Consider the following 24,208-nt stretch of genomic DNA (forward strand, 5'->3'; position numbering starts at 1 on the left):
ATGCCGTGTTATGTCCACTGCACCTCGTGGGAGCGCGCACAGCGTAAAGCAAAGACTCCCAGACATTTCCCTGATTTGTACGGCAAAGTTAGGTTTGGAAACAATATCATTTCCATTTTGGTGGGTATAACACCGGAGCCTCGGAAGCTTTGGCGCTGTTCCGAGTTTGTTCTAATCTGTCAAAATGACGGACTGCTTTCAAATGTTTCCGTCATTGTTAAAAAAAAAACGTCAGACGGAAAATATTCGGTTAACGCAACCTCTGGTTTGGTGTATTAAATACCTTTATCTTCTTCTGTGCTTGTCCTTTAACATCTTATATCATCTCCTGATAAATTAGTTTAGAGCCCTGCCTGCTACATCCTCTTACACCCAACACAGTAAGCTCCTTGTCAAAAGCACTTTTGTCCGAGCTCAAGAGGCCCGCAGAGCGTTTTGAGGGGGCTGGTCCCTGTGCCATGGAGTGACCGAAGCCCGGAGTGGTCACCTCCGTCCCCTTTGTTCCCCCCATCTGAATAGAGCTCTTTGATGAAAGACCTAATAGCAAGGGGAATTAGAATCTGGGCAGATCGAAAGGCTGATTAATGGGCAAAGAGACGCAGAGCATTGAAGAATGTCAGGGAGACAGCGAGTCATCACGTAGACAAACTAAAGGCAGGGCAGTCACTGAAGAAAAAAAGGACATGTTAACAGCTCCCTGTCGGGCGTCCTCCCATGCACCACATGTGGTTGTTTTTCTGTGACCTTTGAGACAAGTCATCTCCAAATGTGGCATCTCATGACTGCCATGTCCTTAAGTTATTAAGAGAGTTTTATTACTTGAAATAATCTTACTGCCAAACGACAGGCCGACTAGTTCAAGGACATTATTCTAATATCACAAAAAAGCCATAACGGGAAATAAGGAAATTCAAATGTAAGCCTCTGGTCTTGATGCATTATTTATAGGAAGGTATGACAGCAAAATGATGATGCCTTTGTAGTTTTGGCCTTGTCATTTTCAGTGTTCTTGCCATCTATCACTTCCTCTCTCATTCATATTGTCAAGTCACCCTGCTTTTTTATTTCCTCTTTGTTGACATAAAACAAATCAAACTTCAACTCAACGTTACTCATGAGTAGCTTGTACACAAAAAGACAGTGTATACAACAACATATAAATAAACAAATTCTTGATTTTTACTTTTGATCTTTATTCGCCATGAGCCGAGCTACATCGCTCTGTAATCTGGACTAACTCATCACCAGCTCCATCTTGTTTGTGCTTTGTTCTCTTAACCGCACTTTGTCATGCCTTTGACATCTGTGGTCAAGTCCAACAAACGGCTTTTCATGTATTAACACTGTGATTTGTGATTACACTGACATTTAGATGTCCTACTTTGAGATTGTGATATATTTAGGTTGCTGTGATAACTGTGTTGATGTATGTGTCTCCTCCATGTGCGCTTCTCAACATGGCGTACTTTCTCCGTGTACTCTCAGTGCTTCTACACAGCTTGTCGTGCATGCACAGCTGTGATATCAGTCTTTGTGTGGGAAGCCTTGGTGCATGGAGCGAGGTGCATGTTGGGCAGTATGGGTCTGCTGTTGTCATGACAATCTTCCTCTTATTAACAGTTCTGCACATGAGGGTGTAGTTTTCTTCGGAAACAAGTATTGTCTGTCGCTTTGCATGGCGGGGTTACAGTCGGGCTAATATGTTGTGATCACCAAAAATATCATAATAAGCAAAGTCTTTTTTTACCAATCAGGTCAGAGTCCTAAAATAATAAGAGCAAAAGGTGTTGTCTTAGAGCGAACCGACTCTCAAACCGTAGGTGAATTCCCGAGAGGACGACGCAAGGGTAGGTACTCCACACTGAACTGCCATTGTGTACGTGAACACTTTCCATTCTCTGACCTGTCCAAACTTCACCCTGACTCTGCATGCTGTTGGGTTCATCTTGTTTTCAGGCCTGTTGGTTCTATAAGAGATAAACTGTGTCCAAGCCAGACTCAATTAAACCCTATCTTTAATACTTGCTGTCTGTGATGAGCACAGCCAATCAGAGCAACCCAAATAGCTTTAAAATACATGGGTGTCAGAGCTGTTGCATTAATCCAGTCTTATTATTTGAAATCCCAGCAGGAAGGGAATGAGCGTGCACTTCATGCGCGGTGGATTGCATTCTTGGAGTTTTAGAGTCACAGTCTATAGTCAGTCTATGGTCAGTCTATGGTCACAACATGACTAAACTAAGAATAAAATGTTCAAATTACCTTTTTAAATATCCCCTTATTCAGATGTGACTATTTACACACAGTATAGCAAGTTACTAACATTTCTCTTCCCAAACATTTCTTTTTGTGTTTTTTTTTGTTTTACATGTTGTGCTTTCAAAATACACATTCACACGTAGTCGCAACAAAATAATTATAGTCAGAAAACACTTGCATGGTGAAAGTAGTAGATAGCTCTTCAGAAGGAAATTGAACAATGATACCATCTAATGAAAGAGAGACTCATAGTGATGATCTTTCCGGTGTGTGTACATACAGTATTGACTGGCAGATGACTACCTGCTTTATTAAAACAATTACAAAAATTACGTTGTCATATTTGGCTAAATTATCCATATACCTCAAGCAAATATGAAAACTTTAACTGCAGCTTTAATGTCAATACTCATGCAACAGTTGTGTTCTTGCTACAAAAGTCTAAACACAGTTTCCAGCAGAAACACCCCCTTGTGAAAAGGACATATTTTGATGTAAATTAGACATAAATTGGTGGAAAATGCTTTGGAACTTTAATGTGCAAACAGCATTTTACATTTTGTAGCTTTTTGTCATTGTTCAACGCAGATTTGTTTTTCAACATAAAAGCTTCCTTGCGTTCATTATGCAGTTTTTTTTTAGCTTTTGAGCTGCACTTAAACACAATAAATAACGAAAAAACAAAGGGTGGTTTATTTCCCACTATATACAACTTACATTACATTACATTGCATTTAGCTGACGCTTTTATCCAAAGCGACTTACAATAAGTACATTCGACCAGGAAGACACAACCACAACTTCTGTGCGTTTGTCAGCATTGCCTTCATGTCGCATGTGTGCAGTGACTGACTGTGATGTGTACCTCCAGGAAGACCCGCTCCTTTAGAGATCAAACCTCTGCCAGAGTGGGAGGAGCCCTCCACGCCGATCCGCTCGCCCGTCACACGATCCTTTGCTCGGGAGTAAGTATCTCAAATATTCTGCAGCATTTTTCATGGTTAAGAATTTTTCTAACAACTAAGGGCGTGTTCACACTACTCTCTTTTCTCATCCGCCAGTTTGTATTCCCTTTTTTAGTTTCACTTGAGTTGGGAAATGTGTTACTTTTTTGTTTTTCACAAGGCACAATTCAATAAAAATAAACTCCTGCACCTCATATCCGAGACTGGGCAACTGATGTCGTTAAGGAAATGTTGTGCAATATCTGCCATATTACCAGCAAGCGTTTTGTCTTTTTTTTCTTCTTGTAATTATATTATCTGGTGTGAACATTCCCTTCTGTAGTGAATACAATTAACTAAATTAGCAGGTACTAACACTTCATGCATTACTGTAGTCACCCTGTGACCACCGTAGCACTGCTCATATAAAACCGTTGTGGGATATGTCCCAGAGCTACATTATACTGAATGCACTTCGTTGTCTTATCTGGGATAAGTTCTATTCCTGTTATTCGTCCTGCAGGGACGCTTTTTGCCGCAGTGGTTTACAGCTGTGGCGGTTATGTCTGTAATATATTTGATGTTCAGTAGAGAGTGTATTTCCCTGGAAGTCGGTGTGTAAACATTGTGAATGCTGCTCAGTCTCTCTAGGTTTCCAATGCCAGCAGTGAGACCGCCGTCAGTGCATAGTACGGCCTCCAGCACTGACTCCGAGGAATGTGATGAGACTTATGTAGCCATGGACTCTAATATGTCCACAGATGAACCAGTATGTAACACACAACTATCCTCTGATATAAGAAGCTGCATGATTATTCTTTCTATCCTCAAATTGAAGATAATCAAAGATACAGAAAAAAAGCCGAATGTGTGATTTGATTTTGATCCTCTTTCTGATGTGTTGAACCTATTTTAAATGATTCATATATTTGACATTTGCAAAGACGAAGATCCAACATGAATAGAGTAGAGATTTAGTAAGAGGCAGACTTTTCATTCAGGGTGAACCACCACGCCACCCAGAATGTTGAGCTGTGATGGTTGTGAATTAGAAATCCCATGTCCAGTCCTTACTCCTCGCCTTAAGGCAAACATATTGAGGACGAATGACTGTTCGCTGCAGACGGACTCCTCGCCACTCAAACTCTTTCCTTTGCAGTTTCCCCTTGTTCTGCTGCTCTGCTTTCTTTATTCCCTATTTTTGTTCCTTCACATTTCCGGTATTATGTTCTTTAAAAAAAATGCCTGTTTTGTTTAATCAGTACCCAAACTGTTATTCAAAAGATCCCCCTTTTATAATGTGGGCATAGGTTTGAATGGAATCAAAATGAGATGTCTTTCGTCATTGATTAATGCCTGCTGAAACAGATATTTGAACACGGACATGACAACATTTCTGTCCTCTGGTGATCTTCTTCTTACAGTTTGGGTATTAGATTATTAGATACTATTTTCCTATTTTCTTGCTTTAACAATTTAACTTTTTCCAACCTTTGCTTTGATATTGTCTGCTGACTTCCTGTTCTTTTACCACTCATGTTTTTCTCCCTAGTTCCTCATTCCTTTGACTCCCCCAGGCTCTGGCTCCATCATTTTCTTTCCCCTGCATTCTATTCTTGACCATCTGCTCTTTCTCTTTTTTCCTTTGTCACTGCTTTTTCTCACACTGTGTAGAGAGGAGTCCTTCTACTGCACAGTCCCCATCACCCCTGTAAAGAGGGAGGTGGAGGAACTTGACAACATAGAGGAGGTGAGCAGGCTTGCGAGGTTAGACATGCATGGCCTGCCCTGTCAGAACACCAGGGGTTACCGGGTGTTATTATTGGATCAGAAATTCAGAATGTACATAGGGCATACTTTGTTTTGCTTGTATCACTCCCTAACACCAGCTAGAAACTGTGCATTGGACACACACCAGGGAATTTAAATGACCTTCATAACAACTAACATATCTTTGTTTTGTCATCATCCTAATAACTCCACTCACTTGTAGTCAGAAATTAACACTACCTATTGACCCTCTTTGTGCCTTTTAGTATCGTCACAATACCAGCCTTTCGCCTTATCTAGTAACACTAAAGCTCTTTATCCTTATCTTAAGATATTAAAAAACATGGAAATCGCAAAGGGGTGTGAGTGACCCACTGCCTTATTCAATATGAATATGGACCACACACTAAACAATAATATAACATGAACTCTGCATTCAGAACAAGTACTATAACCTCAGAATTAAAATCTGATCCGCTTTGCTTATCATTGGACAGCTTTAGAGTTCTGGCCCGTTGGTTTGATGTCAATTTTATTGGCTGTATCAGCATAATGATGCATCCAAGGCTTCAGCTAACACACTTTGTTTGACCAGCTACATGAAAATATGTTCATTGATCAAACAAATCTATTTTTATAATGCACACTTCATCTAAGTAGCATACTTGCTCCTTACTGGCTCCAGTTTTTTGCTGACTAATGTAAACAACCCATCTGTACCCATATTTGCAACTTTGTAATATGTTTTGAATGCAGTTTGGGCTTACAGGACATACTTTGTGAAAGTACCAACTGTTTGTGATCAATCTAATTTGTTACAATATTAGCATCCAAATTATGGTTATTGTGACAATACTAAAAATATGAATGCTCTTACACTTTCACTAGCTCAGTATTTTTCTTCAGTCAATAACATTGTTCCCCTGGCTTGTATAGAACATGAAGCTTGTCGCCCCCATGACTGTGGACGGTGGGAGCAGCCCTAAGGTGAAGCCGAAGGGAGACAAACAGGTGGAGTACCTGGATTTGGATCTTGACCCCAGCAAGTCTACCCCACCTAGGAAGGTAGGAGTTTATCAGCCCCCTCATCCTGAGACATATTTTACACGGTTTAAATTAGGACCAACCTTCATGTTTTTTCACTCTTCAGATGAAAAGCAATGGAACTGGAATAGTAGTGTCGGATGAGCGTGTTGACTACGTGGTTGTGGACCAGCAACGAACACAAGCCCTTAAGAGCACCCGGGAGGCCTGGAACGATGGCCGCCAATCCACAGAGACAGACACCCTTTCCAAGGGACCCAAGTGACCTTGTTGTCCCCCAAATCACCCTCTGAACCCCAAAACCGTTGAGCCTTTTAAACTAGTGTAGGCTCCAGTTTGTGCTTTGGGATGGTCCAGTTGTCACGTTCCACCTGAGCAAAATCCTTAATGTGGAGGGGCCAGTGGAGCTTCATAGCCACTAAACTGTATTTAGTTTACACTGCTGTCAGGCCTAGAACAGCACTGTGTGTACAGTTGTAGGAAGTGGTGTGAGCCAGGTATAAGCTGTATGCAGTATGAAAGCAGGTGGCATGACTGGACTTGCCTTCTGGGTTTGACTAAAGCAGACTCACAAACTTTGAACATTCACTGCCTTCTTTATTGGATTCAATTGATTCTGTTGTACACCTTTTCAATGGCCGGTGGGCTGATCCACAGTTAACATTTCCTTAAAATATAATGCTGTTTGATGTTGTTTTGGAGTGTAAGTGAAATCACTTGATAACATGATCAAAATACTTTATCAATGCAACGCTACTTAGCATAGCTGTTAACAGTGTTGATTTTCAGTTTCTCCTGTTTGAGCAGAGTGAAGTTTCTATGGGCACTGGTCACCGGTCCGTTTTAAAATTCCACCAGAATATGTTTGGATGGCAGAAACTGATCCCAATCTGTGTCTAGGAATACTTCAGGTGATTCCCTAGATAACCCAGTACGACAGAATTTCATATTTGAATATTTTTCAATGCAAAGGCAGTTGAACTTGTTCATTTTACATGTAACCAAGTGCTCAATTTAAGCTTTGAATTCAAGGTTTAATCCACTGAACATGATTTGATGTCCATTTACTTTGTACATGGAGATGCTTCAATCTCTTATAATGGAAGTGCAAAGACTGTACAAAAGTGTTATGTATATAAACATGAAAAGTGTCCTTTTTATTTGTATGGAATATCCAGCGTGTTTGACTCGAAGGTATGTGGATTCTGCAGGGTAGAATCCTGTGCCTGTCTTAGGTGGTATCAGGACTTGTGATTAATGAATGAATTACTGTGAGTTTTTAAAAGAACGTGAGAACGTGGTTTTCTATAAGTTATGCAAAGGTATCAAACTAAGGCTAGAGAGAGAGAAAATCAGGTACTAATAATACAACTATCCATTTCTAATTTATTTCTCAAGGTATTTCATCAGGTGGATGTCGTGTCCACTTTTAGATCAGTATTCTTGATTCATATAGAGGAACATTAGCTTACGTCTGTTAAAATGCTTAGTTTGACAAGCGCCCAATTAGTTCACAAGTTCATTGAAATTCCTCATTTCTCTCTCTTCTTAGGTTTAATTTATTTCAAATTAAACTGCATACAGTTTTGGGAAATTGACTGCCTCGTGTGGTCAAACTTGATACATCTTTTATAGACAGTGAATAAATCGTTGTGTCTGCATAAATCTGTGCTTTACTAACCTGTGAACTCTCACTCTGTCCCAAGCATGTGCTACCACAAGATAAAATCATTGCTGTACATATTTTGCCATCAATTAGATTACTTGTATCATTTGAAAAATGTGCCTACTAATTCATCTTCATTCTACTTCACTCTTTCCTTATTGCAGTCTCTTTGTGATACGGACTGCAAAGCTGATGATGCTTTATCTTTTTTAATGAATCTCGACAGAAAATGTAAATTTTAAAAGTGGACTAAATAAAATCCAACCTCTTATTCTTGTGTTGTTTTTCTTCAATATGATTTCCATTATGATTATGGAATCAAAAAGGAAAATATAAGGTGAATAAATAGAATGGGAAGGTAAAAGTAAAGTAAGATTATGTTTCGTGCATAGTGTTCTTTGTTTTCTTTTTTCAATGTTTACGCATCACATTAAACATTTGATAAAACCATTGTTCTTGCAGGTTGCATGCGTCTTCAATTCCTATATCTCTTGTCAATCTCAAAGTTATAATTAACAATTAAATTAGCACGTTTTTCATGTACATTTTATCCACATTCTGAGCAATTATAGCCTGCGAGTATAATATGATTATCAGAATATTTAAACAACCTACATCCGTGTCTTTAACTTCAACCAAACCAAGATGGCAGCATGGAATTGAGCTAATGATCTTACACATATTACAATAAAATACAAACTATATAACATTAAGGAAAAGTACATTAATATTGTACTTAATGTCATTAAGCTAAATATAGTCATTTTAATAGCAATTCTACAACTATACATTTTGGTAAAGCATGAAACAAGCACACTTTTTTATGTCACTTCCGGTGGCCATTTTTTGTTTAATTAGCAATCAACGTAAGGCTAATTCGATTATTTGAGGTCAGGTTTACATTCTTTAAAATGTATATACATCATGCATCCACCGAGAGAAGAAGTACATCATCCAGCATCCCGGGGATTATGTTTTGTTCTACACCTGGAGGAACAGTGGTAAGTGTTTTTAGCACATTTTGACAAGTATTAGACATGTTTTCTTTGAGATGGCTAGCGTTAGCGTTAGCCCAACTCTCCCTTTTAATCAAATGCGGTCTAAAAGTCTCAAATAAATCCCCTGAGAGACACAAACTAAACCCACCGTCATAATCTTGTTTGATAACTTTGGTTATTAATGCGAATGGGTTTATCATGAGGTTAACTTACATTATTTGCTAATGGAAAGTAGCAAACAATTACTAAATGATTTGACCGTTAGCCGTTATAGCCAAGACACTTATATAAAACACACTCTGTTGAACTCCAGGTACGTTTACTCAAGAACAATTCTTAAGGCACTTGAGTATACTCTCCATTTAACAGCAAACTATTGTAGCTTCTTTAATATCGTATTGTCATACTGCTATTCTGTACACACTGTGAAGACCACTGAGACAAATGTAACATTTGTGATATTGGGCTATATAAATAAACATTGATTGATTCTTTTAACTCCATTACATTAATTTGACAGCTTTTTGCAAGTAGGCTAAATATCAAAATCACCCAAATATTATATTTTATTATAGGTTCTAATGCTCAGCTTTTACTTTAATTCTGATGTTGTTTATTTTACTAAAGTAGAAGATCTGCATACTTCTTCCACCAAAAGTATAAAGAGTATACAATATCTGGACAGTCTCTTTGGAAACAGCATCTCTAACAATAGGCAACCTGAGCAGGGTTGTTGAAAGCATGCGAAACATAAAATATGTTGGACTTTGTGTAAAGAGTTCAGTTATAACCCCCACAAAACAACATCTTTAGTAAATGATACATTGGTGCCAAAAGTACTATTGAACCAAGTTGTATGGAATCTGCTGAGATTGTGTGTACTTTTACCCTTGGTTCTAAAAAACACAAGCCATATGCAGCGTTTGTCTTGTAAGAAATTATTTCAAACTAAAATCTTGCCAAGGGTCCAAAGGGCCAGAATAGCCATTTAAAGCTTGTGTCACCTTGCACAGGGACCCAAAGCTGTCATTTTCTGGTTTTAGTTTTACTCAGCCAGCCGCTAGATGGAGCTGTTGTTTGATTGTTGACCAAGGCTCAACAATCCCCTTAGCCCACAAGCACAACATTTTTTATTTAATATTTTCTTCTTATTCCTAATGTGCTGCCGTCCTTCAGATAAATACAAATGTAGTGTTTCAAAATATGTGGGTGGTTATTCTTTGAAGTATGTGAATGAGTGGATTCAGATCAAATCTTCTATGTTGGGTGATAAGTAGGGATGAGCACATACTTTATTTAAAATATGTATATCCAACTTATAAATGTATTTGTATAGAAGAATCTTCAATAACTTGTACAGGTTTGCATGAGGGGGCATTAGTCTGTCGTATTTTACCTTTGATATTGTGATTTATATTTCGTCTACTGATGTAAATATCTCAGCAAGCTAATTATCATTTATGGATTCAGTACAGGCCTCCAGTTTACTCGAAAGTAGCATATGGGCTGACTGGCTTCACAGTCACATTTAATCCCATAAATCTGTAGCTCTCCACATCATGAGCAACACTTCATCCTACCTAAGTCTGTCTTTTATTGCACTGGCTGTATGTAACCTTTTAATCGCTTTGTAAATAACCTTATTAAAGCTTGTGTTGGGGTATGATTATAAATGCTACTATGGCGTATAACAGATTGTAAAATGTTGCCATCAGGTGGCTTCATGCTTTATTAAAATGTGATTTTTCAAGTTTTCCCATCACTGTCAGACGGGATGACGGGATGACAGGTTAACATATGGCAGTTGACAGGTTTCTACTAATTTCTTTTAGTGTTTCATTGCTCGTGGGAGCGTCTGGTTTGCAGGCTCAATGTGTGAGAACTAGATTACTGATAATGTCATCATCTCGGGCTATGCTGGAGTTATTTTCATCTCATGCTTGACCTTGGGGACCTGAAGAACATCTCCCCATCTGTGAACACTTTTATCAAGGCTGCTTATATTAAAAAATATATCTTGTTTTGCTCTTATTTCTGCTATAATTCAACCCTTTCTCTTCTCTCTTTTCCTCCTGAAAAAAACTGTTAATAGCATTATCACTAATAGAAATGGAAAGCAAGAAGTTCACCTCTCAACACAGAGAAGTGGGTGGCTATTGCCGTACTTGCATGATATGCCACATGTAAAAGCTAGCTTTGGTTTTATCTTCTTAGGCATGTATTCACAACACATGGCACTTTTGTATTCTTCATTCAGTTCAAAGCTTATTAGCTGTTGTAAGAAATCCATCGTTATCAATATCTTTGTGGCACATCGAGGCAATCTTTGAAGGTAAAGTACACCTTGCTGCTCAGTTTGTTTGCACTCGTGTCTCTACAGCTGTAGTGGTGCAGCCTGGGGAACCTCTGCAGTATCCTTGGCAGTGTGTGAGTAATGGAGCAGGGAGAGAGTCTCTTAACAGGGCCAGCAGAATAATTATGAGGCGAGCTGAGAGGCTGTTCCTGGGCAACGGGGAGCTTGTGAGCTTCATTGGGAATGGCCTGTCTTCTTAGACCTGTGCCCGACTGATGGGAGCCGTCTGTAAGGTGGGGGTGGGGGTGAGGGTGGGGCGTGCAGTAATGTTACAGACGTACTCGTGTTTAAGGACAACTGCGCTTTGTTTTGGCTAAATGGAATTGGGAATAACAACAATAGTAAACCACTTATAACATTTGCATACCAGTTTAAGGAACTGTGTAGTCCTGCACTGCAAGGAATAGTGGATCGAAAGAAAATAGTCTCTAAACATTTTGATATTTTGTTTAAATGTTTTTGTTTTTTAATCCTTTCTAATATTGGCATCTCCTGCTTAAGTCATTCGATTATATTGTGTGAAACCGCTTGGGTTTTGGACTTTGAGAAACTGGGATTAACATTTTTCACAGTTTTTACCTTTTATTAACCAAATTAGGCATTTAGTCCTGTAAATAATTGAAAGATTAGTACGATTGTTAAATGGGGGGCTGCACTGGCTCCATACATAGGGCCTTGGCTTGGGAACAAGATGGTCACCTGGAGAGGTGCTAGTTCACTTCCTGGGCACTGCTGAGGTCTCTAGAGCAAGGCACCGAACCCCTATCTGCTGGGGGCACTTAACCATGACAACCCAATGTGTAAAACAACAGAGTGATAACTTAATATCCCCTGGAGGGATTAAGAAAGTATATCTTCTTCTTCTATTGGATGCCCTTGTGTAGTCAATGCTTCAAATACTGCATGGTGGTGATTCTGAAAAAAAATAAATGCAATGTGCTCTTGTCAACAAAATCGTGGCAACACAAGGCCTGGTTGATTAACCTCATTAGTTTGAGTGAAAAGTCAGCACTATAGACCTCAGTAAATTATGCAGATGAGTGTCATATTAATGGGAAACACGGTGCATGTGTTGAAAGTGAACATGTCTCCAGAGGCATGTTTGCCCTAGTAGGCATCATTGGGCTGGCAGAGCAGATAATTGACGAGGAGCTTCATGTGTCCCCTGCTGCTCACAGGGGCAACTGGAGCATGACCAACACTGACCTTCATATTTGAGGGTATACAAAAGGTGATGTTGAAAGATTATATGGAATACAATTTTTTCTCCTCACATTGTTCTTTTGAGGATAAATTCCTATTTACCACTGTGACATATTTACAGTTAGGAAATAGGAGATATCTAATTGCAATGCGAAACTGATTCTCAATTAAGGCTAAACGATTAATTTAAATCGAAATCGCGATTTGAAATGATGCAATTATAAATCGCAAAGCCTGCAAATTATTTTTGTTTGGTTTTTTGTTTTGTTCTTCTTGTGTGTCAGTCACCCACACCAATCAGAAGTGCTGTGCTCCACATGTACCAGTCATTGTTAACCAATCAGAAGTGGCCCATGATAGAAGGTGATGGACAGATTGATCCAATCACCTGCCAAGTGCTTTTGAAAGTGCCTGCCCTTTCCAAATGGCTTCCAATGGAGCTTTCCTAGATAGTTTGGTGAAACAAACCATCTGAGTCAGGTTAGTAATGCTCCATCACATGTTTCTATTACAGGGTGAATCTTAAACTGAAGCTTGACTTTAAAGCTACCCAACGGAAGTTTCATGTAAGTGTAGTTCTTTCACTCTTAGCTCGGGCTGCGGGGGTGCTAGAGACGGGAGTACGTTGATACGACCTTCCGAGCCGGAGATATGGCCGCATTTTACAATAAACTTCCGTTGGGTCGCTTAAAAACAAATATCGCAATTTGAATCGCAATAGGCCTATCTGTCAGAAAAATCGCAAGTAGATTATTTCCCCAAATCGTGCAGCCCTGTTCTCAATGGCAAACACACTTATTTATTGCTAAAAGTCGCTTTCAATATCAATTATTCTGCGAACTTATTGTTCATCAAAATTTCGGACAGTGCCGTAATTGTGGCGCTTGCCGTGTGTTTTGTTTTGGAGAAAGAGAGGGGGAAACAATGTTTAACGTCATGTTTTTAAAGTTATTACAACTTATTTATAACCATAATTTGTCACGTGCCCATCCGAAGCCGTGATATATCAAGTTTTCCTTAGGCCGCACTTCTTTGCAGCCATAATGGAAATCAAATTCGGCAAATAGTTTAATATCCTTTTAATATTGTTAGTGCGTGTAGCCTTACCTGTATGGGCACATTAAAGACATTAAAACATGTTGAAGTAGTAATGGAGAATTTGAAATGTCACTTATTACTGACGCTTTGAAGTATTCAGGACAGCTCTACTACACACCTGGTACTTCATCAGATATCCTGGAAATACTATTCTCCAGGTTTTTCACTTTAACTTTTGAGGGCAGGCTCTTTGTGCAGGACCTATTTATTCTGGCATATGTTGCACAGTTGGCCGGTATACACAGTCTTTGGTTGACTTCACTTTCTATTCTGCCAATATTTCTGTCTGACTTTGGGTTGAACTCCACTCTCCACCTGTCTCCCTCAGTGAACATCCTGGATTCTGATCAGATGCATCTCATTACTCTACTTCCTGGCAGCCCTGCATTGAGCCATCTTTAGTCTTGTTTACCGCATCCGTCGCACTCCCTTATCTTCCAATCCCGCCACCCAGTCCTTCTGTCAGTCGCTTAACCCTCAGCCCACACCAAGAAACCCTCGTCTCGCCTGCTGCTATCTGTCCACTTTCCTCTTTCTCGCTGCCTCTCCAGCTTCCCCTCAGCTTCAACCCTCCAATCACAATAATGCAGCGCCAATGCTGGACTGACTCGAAAGCAACCTAGCATCAGGGCTCAGTGAGTCCAGATTTTTCTTTGTTCAGTCCAGACAAAATCAATTTCTCCTCCTTGTCCAACTCTTAAGTCGGCCATACAGCATCGTCCTCCTGACACTTGCTTCCAAATGCACAATTGTAGAATCGATTGAGCTGGATAGACATTATGAAAAACATCAAAATCAAGTAGAAAGAATGACTTTTGTTTGATCCTATATATATTTATATATTGTGTACATCAGATTAAATATTCTACGCTGTTTTACATCCTTGTCTGTGCAGAAACTGTACATGGAGAAAAAAACTTGTTTTGTTGTTGCTTTTCTGTATATTTCCAGATCAAAGCAGCCCTCCTCTCCTCAGGCGGGTCCTTGTCACTCAGCAATAACTTGGACTCACCTGCCTGCCGTGCCCTGTCTTTGACATTATACCGTGGATCCCACTTCCTGGAATGGAGCCAGAGGAGAAAAAAGTGAGTCATTTCAACACCCGCTCTCTCACCAAAGCTGGCACTAATCAGATTTAGCCAGGGCTTGAGGATTGAGTTTGTGTGTGTGTGACTGCAATGTCATCAGCCCAGATGTGGAGCAGTAAAACCATTACTGTATTGGAAAGAGTGGTAATTGTATTTAGAAAGCAGGATCCTTTGGGGAATCGTAATTCAGCTTATGATTTGCGTCATTTTCCATTGCACAGTTTCACTGCATTTATAGCACATTTGCACAGGTCCATTAACTGAGCTGATGATTATTATATTACCACGCATATATAACTGCACAACCCAATTGCTACAGATACTAACTTTACACTGCATAACGAGGTTCCATTAATTTTTAATAGCTTGAAGAATTTGCCTGAAGATAATAGTAAATGTATCCCACCTGATAATGCACCTTTGTGTCAGCCTTCCCATGAACACTAGGACTAAATGTCGCCTTACAGTTCAGTGATTTGTGGATAGGACCAGAGGTCGCGTTAACCGAATATTTCCCGTCAATGACGTATTTTTTCTAACAATGACGGAAAAATCTGAAAGCAGTCCGTCATTTTGACAGATTAGAACACACTTTGGAACAGCGCCAAAATGTCCACCAGCGGCCCACGTTATATTACATCCTTAGTGGCCAGGTGGACTGAGGGCGATCTACTGTACTCTGTAACTATTATTCAGTCATTCACACCCCTGTCCAGTTGGTGGCGAGTGTGTGCATATTAAGTAGCTATTGTCTAGTCTTGTTTTTGACCTCGTTGTTTAACCGGCTTTAGCAATCGCAAAATGTCACGGCAGCTGATCGTCCGAAGCTTTTTTAATAAGCCCAGTAGTTGTGATGGTGTGGATAAACGAGGTGAAAAGAGGGATTGATGCGGTGGAGGATGAAGGACAAGCCAGTAAGACTAAAACTGACAACGTTCAGCCAGCGGCAGAGGGGCAAGCAAGTGGCAAGGAGTTCAAGCGGGAGTACCGGGTTCAGTGGGAGCAAGAGTTTGAGTGGCTGAGGAGGGGAGATGGCAGAATGTTCTGCGACACCTGCAGAGAAGCTAAGATGAGTAACGGATTCGTCCGAGGGTGCACGGCGATGCAGAAATCAGCGTTCAGGCTACAGCAGGTCAATTGAGTTGTTCTAGTAAATGTTTTGTTCATATTCTGATTGTAATTGTCTCATTTAAAACGATGGTATTGTTCATATTTGCCTGTTTAGGCGCAACGGTCGTGGTGTTTTTAGCGGCCTCTGCCCCCTCTGCCGTCTGTCAGTGCAGGAACAAATAAATCATTCATGTTCGTGTTGACATGAAAAGTGACCACACAGTCGGTGTCTCTGTTCATCGTTTTGTTTCTCCATGCCCTTAAAAGTTCTGTATGAATCATTAAAACATGAATGAATGAATGAACATTTGCTGCTCAGTACCCAAACATAAATATTAAATAGGTCTCATCATTAAAAGATGAACAATTAAATGACGGATAATAATAGATTATGACGGAAATGTTACGATCCTGTCCGTCAAAATGACAACGAAAAAGTCTAACACAACCACTGGATAGGACTTTGCTAATAGTCAGCATGGTAGATGATCTGCTTATTAAACATGACTTGGAGATCTCCCCCTAGGTTGAGAAATGATTGGTGCAGTATTATTTGTGCGGGAGAAGGGGACTCGAGTTGCGCATACTAAGATATCAATCTTTGATTACGCAGCTGCCTGAAGATGGCTCGGTATTTTCTGCCTCCACTTCCTCCCTTGACTCAAATATAGATTGGCTCCTTGAGTCTCCTCTTGGATGTATCTGGATATGTTTCTGCCTCTGTCTTCACTTTTTGTTTCGTGGTGTGTCAGCTTTTCATGTACGTGAAGCCGGTTGTCTTACACAGCAGCTCGGAGCTCCCGGCCTGACAGAGTGTCAGCGGGGGCTTGTGTCACATTATTGTCAGAGAAAATCTAAGTCGGGGAATATATATTCTATATCCAAGTTATTGACAAGACATCGAAGTAAGGCGTATTCAATACAAGCTCGTATGAAACTAGTAAAGGAGAAAACACTCTAACTTTAATCTAGAAGGAACATACTGACAGTTACCAAGGACAATACATTTTATATTATCATGTAGAGCAGGGGTGGGGAACCTTTTTCCTCTCAAGGGCCATTTCAATTTTTTCAACATCCTCCGAGGGCCGTACAAATGATTGACCTCTGCTTACAAATACTAAAATCGCAGCCCATTCATTTGGCTAATAAAAACAGATAATTATCTACCAATCTTAAGTGAGGGAAACAGATGACTAGCAATTGTGAATGAATCAAGCTATGATAGGCAGCAAGGTACATGGATAAAGATGTTTAGCAGAGGAAGCCAATCATTACGATGCCCCTCCATTTATTATCAGAGTCCCTTTCAAAGGCAGCCTGGTCTCAAAGTGAATTGCTGATTCTCTGTAAACTTTTGACCTGTTTTTCCTGGCCTAGGCGTATTACCCAGATGGAGAGCAGACCTGCTCTCCATCTGGGTAATACGCCAAGGCCAGGAAAAACAGGCACTCGCTTGTTTAATTATTTTGCGGTCTAGATTTCTTCAATACCAAATGGTCTCTCGGTCTGTACACGGCCCGGGGGCCGGAGGTTTCCCACCCCTGATTTAGAGGCGATGTATGCATCACACTGATATCAATTACTGTAAAACGCAGTAAGCATGTTGGACCTAGCGTTCAAACTGTAATTGCTCTCGTAAGACACAGTTTATAATGAGTTGGAGGCTGTACTACACTGAAAGATCCATCCAATTATAGATACATATTACATCTCATGTGGGCTGTGTTGGGCTGCACAATAACAAAACTGAGATTATTTTTTACTGATATTACAATTGCGAAATGATTTGGGAATGCTCATTTTGGAAACATTATTCACACAATCATTGAAACATATATTTAATGACCATAGTGAGATTTTTAAGAGGATTTGTACCCAACAAGGATTTTTTATTTAGTTGTTAGTAGGATGGGACTTCTCTGCGTTACCACAAATACTTCAGATATTTCCAAATGTTGCCTTTACCAAATATCTACGATTTGGATTAAGCACGAGTCCATATTGCGATTTCAATACTTTTTTGGAATGAATTGTGCATCCCGAGTGCTGTGATTAAGTAACCGCACTTTGCTACATAAAAACTCCTGCTGAAAAAAGTCCAACATCTCTTCAGACTTGAGTTGCCTGAAGTGTTTTTTAACAGGGCCTTGCTGGTGAGGGACACTTAGCGGGAAGCACATCTCAGTTCAGCAGGGCTGCTTCCCATCTGTGTAATACGCCTTGTCAAAAGTTTACAGAGAATCAGCAATTCACTTTGAGACCAGGCTGCCTTTGAAAGGGCCTCTGATAATCTGTGAGAGCCCATTGAGGCAGTGAGCAGGCGGAGATGCAAAGTGAGGTAGGGACAGATGCTCTCCTTTTCTTACTCGGTATCCATTGTCAGGACTGTGATGTGTGTTATCTGCATATATTCTTCCTCTTCAGTGCCAAATCTACAATGGGAGATAAATGGAGGGGTATCGTAATGATTGGCTTCCTCTGCTAAACATCTATCTACGTATTATAGGCATGCAGTTACACCAGTGACATCTAAAAGAACATCTTGTTAATTAGAAATATACAGATAATGGCTATTACTTTATGTTTGCATTTTCACATGTTTACTCTGCATCTTTCTAATGTAAAATAAATACACTGCCAAACCATAAGCTCTAATGGGCTCATTATATATTATTTTAAAGCACTTTAGTGGACTTTAAAAGCACTAGAATTTCTCAAATGCGGTATTTATACTCGATAACTGAAAATAAACGTGTTTTCCTTGGACATTTTAGGAGGTGCATCCCTTACAAACAATTCATTGTTAAGGCCATTAATGGGCTTTTTTAGGATCAGTGTGTCTGCAGAGTGTTGCCACAAATCTACAAGAAAAATAGTCCAGGTTAAAAGGAAAATGCACTACTTCTTCAAACCTTTGTCCAGCTTTGTTTGTGAACATACAGAAAGTGTACACAACGATAAAGTACTATTGATTTTTCTAGCCTTCCAAAGGTTATAAGAACGAACAACTGTGAGCACGTTGTATTTAAGCTTTACAGAATTGCTTCTTCTATACTTCTTTCTGCATAGGGCTGAGAGATACGGAAATAAATCACATATTATCCCTTAGCAAAAAAATCTATAACATCCTATAGAATACTATAGAATCTTGTAGAAATCTATAGCATGTTATAGAACATAGTTGTATTTGTAAGCCATGCTAAAGAATTCGATAGAATACTATAGAAATCTCTAGATCATTCTGTAGAATACTATAAATGTGTACTTTTCTATAAACTTCTATAATTAAAACTATAACAATCTAAAGAATTCTATAGGACAGAACCGACTCATGACATATCTGTAGAAATCTATAGGAATTTGTAGAAATCTATAGCATTCAAAGAAAACATGCATGACATTTTCTCTCTGATGCAACCTATACTAAATTCTATAGAATTCTATAGAATTCTATAAAACTCGTCTTTAAATTGGAATAGAGAAAATCATAGTAATCTACATAATTTTGTGGAACTGAGCTGCTTTGCAAAAGCTGTATGGGTCCCTTTGAAATCTTTACAACTGTATACTGGATTATGTGCCCAATTACATTATGTAACCTATACATAACCATATACAACCATACAACATATTGGAATGGAACTCTAAACTGAATGAATGTCACTGTCCTTGTATTCTGATGTAAATGCTCCAGAATTTCTGTGATTGCATCTGTATGTATACATTGATAGCTTATGTTATGTAACTAATTATCTGTTACAACTGGAGATTAAAGCTAAGTGACATAACAATATCTATTGTTAGTGTGAGTCTGTTATAAACAACTCATTGGAGTCTGCAGTACTCTACTCTGTTTTGCAGTCTATTATACACTGTAAAAAAAGATCGTAATTTTACAGGAAATAACTGTAAATGTTTATAGTAATTATCATGTTTTTTTTAAATAACTTGCAAAATCCTGTAAAATGGCAGATATTAAAGGTGGGGTAGGTAAGTTTCAGAAACCGGCTCGAGATACACTTTTTGTTATATTCCATGGAATGCTCTTAACATCACGATAGCAATGAATATCTTAAGTGCTTTGACAAAAAATCCATACAAAAATTTCATCTGTAGAAGCCGTAATACTGTAAAAAGTAGCCGGCCCGGCTAAACGGAGTGGATGGCCTACCTGCCTGTCAGCCTTCCATCGGGGCACAAACTTATCTCGTGCCCTCATTGGTCATGTGCACGTTCGTGTGTGTTGGAGGAGGGGCTCTATAAGGAAGTGGCAGATTTTCTCCGGTTGTGTATTTTCTAGGGCTGTCAAGTTAACGCGTTAATAACGCGTTAACGCAAAAAAAAAATTAACGCCACTAATTATTTTAACGGGATTAACGCATGTGTATTTTTTTTCCTCGGCCGCCCCGTAGTTTCAGAGCGCATCAAGTTTAAAATACCATCTACAAGCTGATGCTGACAGCCCCGCTCCTGCCGCCCGCTTGTGGCAGACCACACTTCCACGCTCACCGGCAGGCACCGACTGGCCATCGGCAGGACCGGGAGGGTGTGTGTATGTGTGGCCCGAGCGAGTGAGAGACCTTACGTGCATTGTTGTTGTTAGCATCTGGTGCTAGCTAGCTGCGCTAACGGATATAAGGAGCTGTTTAAATGAAAACAGAGGAGCGACATTTCGCCACAACTGCGCCGAGCACTTGACTTTATGCAGGAAGCCAGACAGTGGGACATTGTACGAAAAGTCAGCACACTCAGCAGCACGGATAGCGCAACATGATTGCAGCGTCCAGGTAGCTCCCGTTCGAGCATATGCCTTGAGTTGCACATAGCTTCAACCAGCGCCATATAGATAGAAGAGTTACGACACCGGAAGTCCAAAAACGGTTATCGTCACGTGGTTCATGTAGACGAGGATCGTTCCCCGGAAGTTCATGGCGGGCAATATGAATGCATTGATAACAGGAGATAGAACTACGATTTTTGTTAATTATTAGTGAATAAAGGTTTTGATTTGCAATATTTATACAACAAATCGATACGTGTATGTATTTACATCAATATGTTTTAAAAAATAAAATATAATTTTCTAATATTAAGTGATAATATTAGGATTAGTGTGAACAACTAGTTTACATGTTACTAACAGTGCCTTGGTTAAAGAGCCTGTTGCTGTTTATTTATAGCTTTGAATTCTTTCAAACCAATATTATCTTCTTAAACTTGTATGGTAGTCAGGAGGATCACTTTCTAATGTTTATTGATACATTTAGAGGGAGGGGATCTAAAGTAATGCTTTAAAATTCAGATTGGATTCATTTCTACCATTTTCTTAAATTCATGGTAGTTTCAGTAATCCCCTGGTAATTGAGGACACAAGTTATCTAAATGACTAATGTCGTCTTTATGGCTTTCAGAAAGGACAGGAGACCGACAGGTGACTATCAAAGGACTAGCAGCAGCAGCATGATGATGATGATGTTAAATGTGTTGTTTTAGGAACATCCATTGCAAATACATGGAATTCAATAAACATAGAAGAGCATATCATGCAGTTTGTCGGTGCCTTTTCCTCCGTGTTGTCCTGGTTTGCTGTGCTGCCTCCTAGTCGCCACCATGGTTTGATGTGCTGCCTCCTAGTCGCCACCATGGTTTGCTGTGCTGCCTGGGGATGCTCCAATCGCTCAGAGAAAGGAGTACGAATGTACGGCTTCCCCACTGACACAGAGCGGAGGAAAAAATGGCTGGCTCAAGTCAGCAGGAGCAATTTCACGACCAACAGCAACACAATATGTGATTTATATACAAACACTGCATTTGCACTTTTTCACAAAACGAAAACCACACCATTGGGAGAGCTTAATGTTTTGTTTAATACAAAAAAACAGGGAAAGGCTTGAAAAACAGAGAGTTGAGACTCAGGGTGCAGGGTGAGGGTCTCAGTGCAGGGATTCAGGCTCCATTGAACCCCCCTCTGGTTCTTATGCTGAAAGAGGGAGCAACAGACAGGAGAAAGGGTTATACACACACAGCACACCTATTGGATGGGAAATGCCTTGGGGAGATAAGGTGCTTACTTATATAAAACAGTAGTATTACACTTACCTTGTGTTTTCACTCTCACTTAAAGAGCCTGTGACACGGTTTTCCCCCATCATCCAAACCCATCAATTTGAGTAAATATTGTCCCCTTGAAAACCGTTACTGAACTGATTTTGGATATTTGTACTTTGATAACCATTAATCTGCCTTCAATGTTGACAATTTTCTGGATCTTCTCGCGGATTCTTCAAGTCCCGCCAAATGATGGGTGACGTCATTGCGGGCACAGCGCTCCAGCTGCACCGTCCAGGATCCCAGCTTCTGCATGTAAACCTTTATATATATATACAGTCAGATGCAAACGCACGACGGTGCACACAGCAGCAAGCTCAGACAGCGATGACAGGTTAATGTTGAACGTGTCTGAGAGCTCATATGAGGCTGAAGGATCGGTTTATGTTGTATCTGTTAGAAGTTTAGGAATGAGGTGCGTCAATATGGGCGATCATACGGTCATGTAGCCAGTGGTGGAATGGGACTACAAATCATCCCGGGACTCTCGACCGGCCCACGGTACCGCTAGTAAATTGTCAACGGGGGGAGTGGGGATGTCAGGGTGCTGTAGATAGTAAATGTAAATATGTAAATATTTGTGTCACTGCATCCTGGTAAAATACAAATATAATGTATAATGTCTGTGTCTTTGACCTTAGCGCTGCTAGCCACCTGTGCCCTGTACTACGAAGCCAGTTCAACAGACCCTGGATATGTTTGAGTAACAAACAAACTAACAACAACAAACTAACAAACGAGATCTCGCTAAGCGGTCCTACGACGCTGGTTATCAACTCGGTAAATCAAGCCAGGGTTTCTCTCTATAGCTGAGAGCGCGTTCACGTCTAAGACACGAGTGGATCTGACTTTAAATACATTTGTCTCGAGTGTTTCGTCAACATAATGTGTTAAATAATACTTCTGCATACAGTCTGTGACACTGTGAGTGTTGCACGGCCAGGTGAGGCTGGAGAAGCTGACTCAGATAAGGAAATATATGATATATTATGATATTATATGATCGATGATCTGATTGATGATGTAATATGAATGATAAGTGCGACACGTCGGCGTCTTCTCTGCATACGGCAGTTTAAACTGTATTTCCTTTATCCTGTAATATGACTTGAGAGATTTAAACTCCGCACACTGAGTTGATCTCTTTTCTATAGACGCCGGAGGCGGGCAGCGTCAGGTAAAAGAAGTTATTTAGCCTTCTCAAACCTGAGCCTCACGCGCCGCCTATGGGGGATGTGCTGGTGACTTATCCGACCGGCCCACTTCGGTACCGGCCCATCGGGATTCGTCCCGCCGATGGCCAGTCCGCCACTGCACCCAGCCCACGTAAACTGTCAACGGGGGAAGCCTCGCTGCGGGGAAACGGTGGACCTAGTGTCCCGATCGGAGTGGGAATAATAATAATAATCATCCGTGCATTTTATCCATTAATATCCCCAACATTGTGGTAAGAAAAACACACGTTTAATCCATGTTGTTGGTGTACTACAACTACAAAAAGCATCGGTTTGTTTTCTCATCAGGAAATGCAGACCGGCTCAAACAAACGATCATTTAATGTATCATATGTTCGCCGAATTGACATGAAAGCACTAATAAATGTAGTTTCATCCACTTGAGTTTACAACCACAAAAATAATCGATTTGTTTTCATATCACATCTGACGGGAGGAAATTCAGCAGCTCTCACTCCCGATTTTTAATCCTAATGTAATCATCATCTTCACCACAATCATCTATGTTTATGTCGCCGGATTGACATGAAAGCACTGACAAATATGAATATACTGTAGTCAACTTCATTAAAACGTTATTAACGTGCCTGAACTCAGTAATTCACCATTTCTACGCATAACAACACACTTTGTCCGTGTTTGGCTCTCGAAGCGTTCCCGCATTGACGTCACTTCCGGCTTCCCCCAAAACTTCAAAATGAGTCGAAGGAATTTCCCCGCGATGTTCGAAATTATTGATATTTAACGGAACGATATCGCTTTTTCTTTTTTAAACTGACGGTTCGAGATTACTAGTAGCCCAATATTTCATTGCACAACAGTTGTTGGGATGGTGTCACAGGCTCTTTAAGTCCCTCTCCCTTTGCCATCAATCCAAAATCAGCTGAGCTGCAACATTATACAGACAGGTAATAATCAACAGAATCACAAGGACACAATATGGCTCTGCTAAAAACACTCACTCTTACACGCACCAAAGTTATATTTATCTAATATTTAACTCCCTCCACCCCCGCATAGGGGCTTCTAAACGGGATTGTATTGATTTTCGATATAAAGTATATCAAAAATCAATACAATCCCGTTTAGAAGCCCCTCTTCTCTAATTCAACATGTTGGACGAAATGACATTAAGAGAACGGAATTTACAATTAAAAGGCTGTTCAACGTGTGTTGCTAACTTGCTTCGGTATGCTAGCTTAATCTGTTATCTGTAAACGTTCCCTAAATCTACTAATTTAGGGATAATCCATTGACATCCTTTAATACACATGTTCATTTGAATCAGATGTACTGATAATATCCGCAATATAAATCTTTAAACTTCTT

The 24,208-nt window shown here is 40.0% G+C and overlaps 1 protein-coding gene across 13 annotated transcripts in view; it reads left to right on the top strand.

Moving 5' to 3' along the window:
• Positions 1–7,954, top strand: part of gab1 (GRB2-associated binding protein 1) — a 51,736-nt gene extending 43,782 nt beyond the window's left edge. For 9 of the 13 annotated variants that reach the window (XM_034086304.2, XM_034086277.2, XM_034086311.2 and 6 more), the window contains 5 exons: positions 1,755–1,847; positions 3,131–3,224; positions 3,846–3,972; positions 5,910–6,038; positions 6,124–7,954. In XM_034086304.2, coding sequence (XP_033942195.1) covers positions 1,755–1,847; positions 3,131–3,224; positions 3,846–3,972; positions 5,910–6,038; positions 6,124–6,282 — 602 coding nt within the window. In that variant the 3' untranslated portion in view covers positions 6,283–7,954. Of the gene's footprint in view, positions 1–1,754; positions 1,848–3,130; positions 3,225–3,845; positions 3,973–4,877; positions 4,954–5,909; positions 6,039–6,123 lie in introns of all 13 variants that reach the window. The other 4 variants (XM_071203501.1, XM_071203505.1, XM_071203506.1 and 1 more) reach the window with 2 other exon arrangements.
• Positions 7,955–24,208: the final 16,254 nt, after the last annotated feature.

Source organism: Pseudochaenichthys georgianus, chromosome 1, assembly GCF_902827115.2.
Source record: "Pseudochaenichthys georgianus chromosome 1, fPseGeo1.2, whole genome shotgun sequence".
Lineage (NCBI taxonomy): Eukaryota > Metazoa > Chordata > Actinopteri > Perciformes > Channichthyidae > Pseudochaenichthys > Pseudochaenichthys georgianus.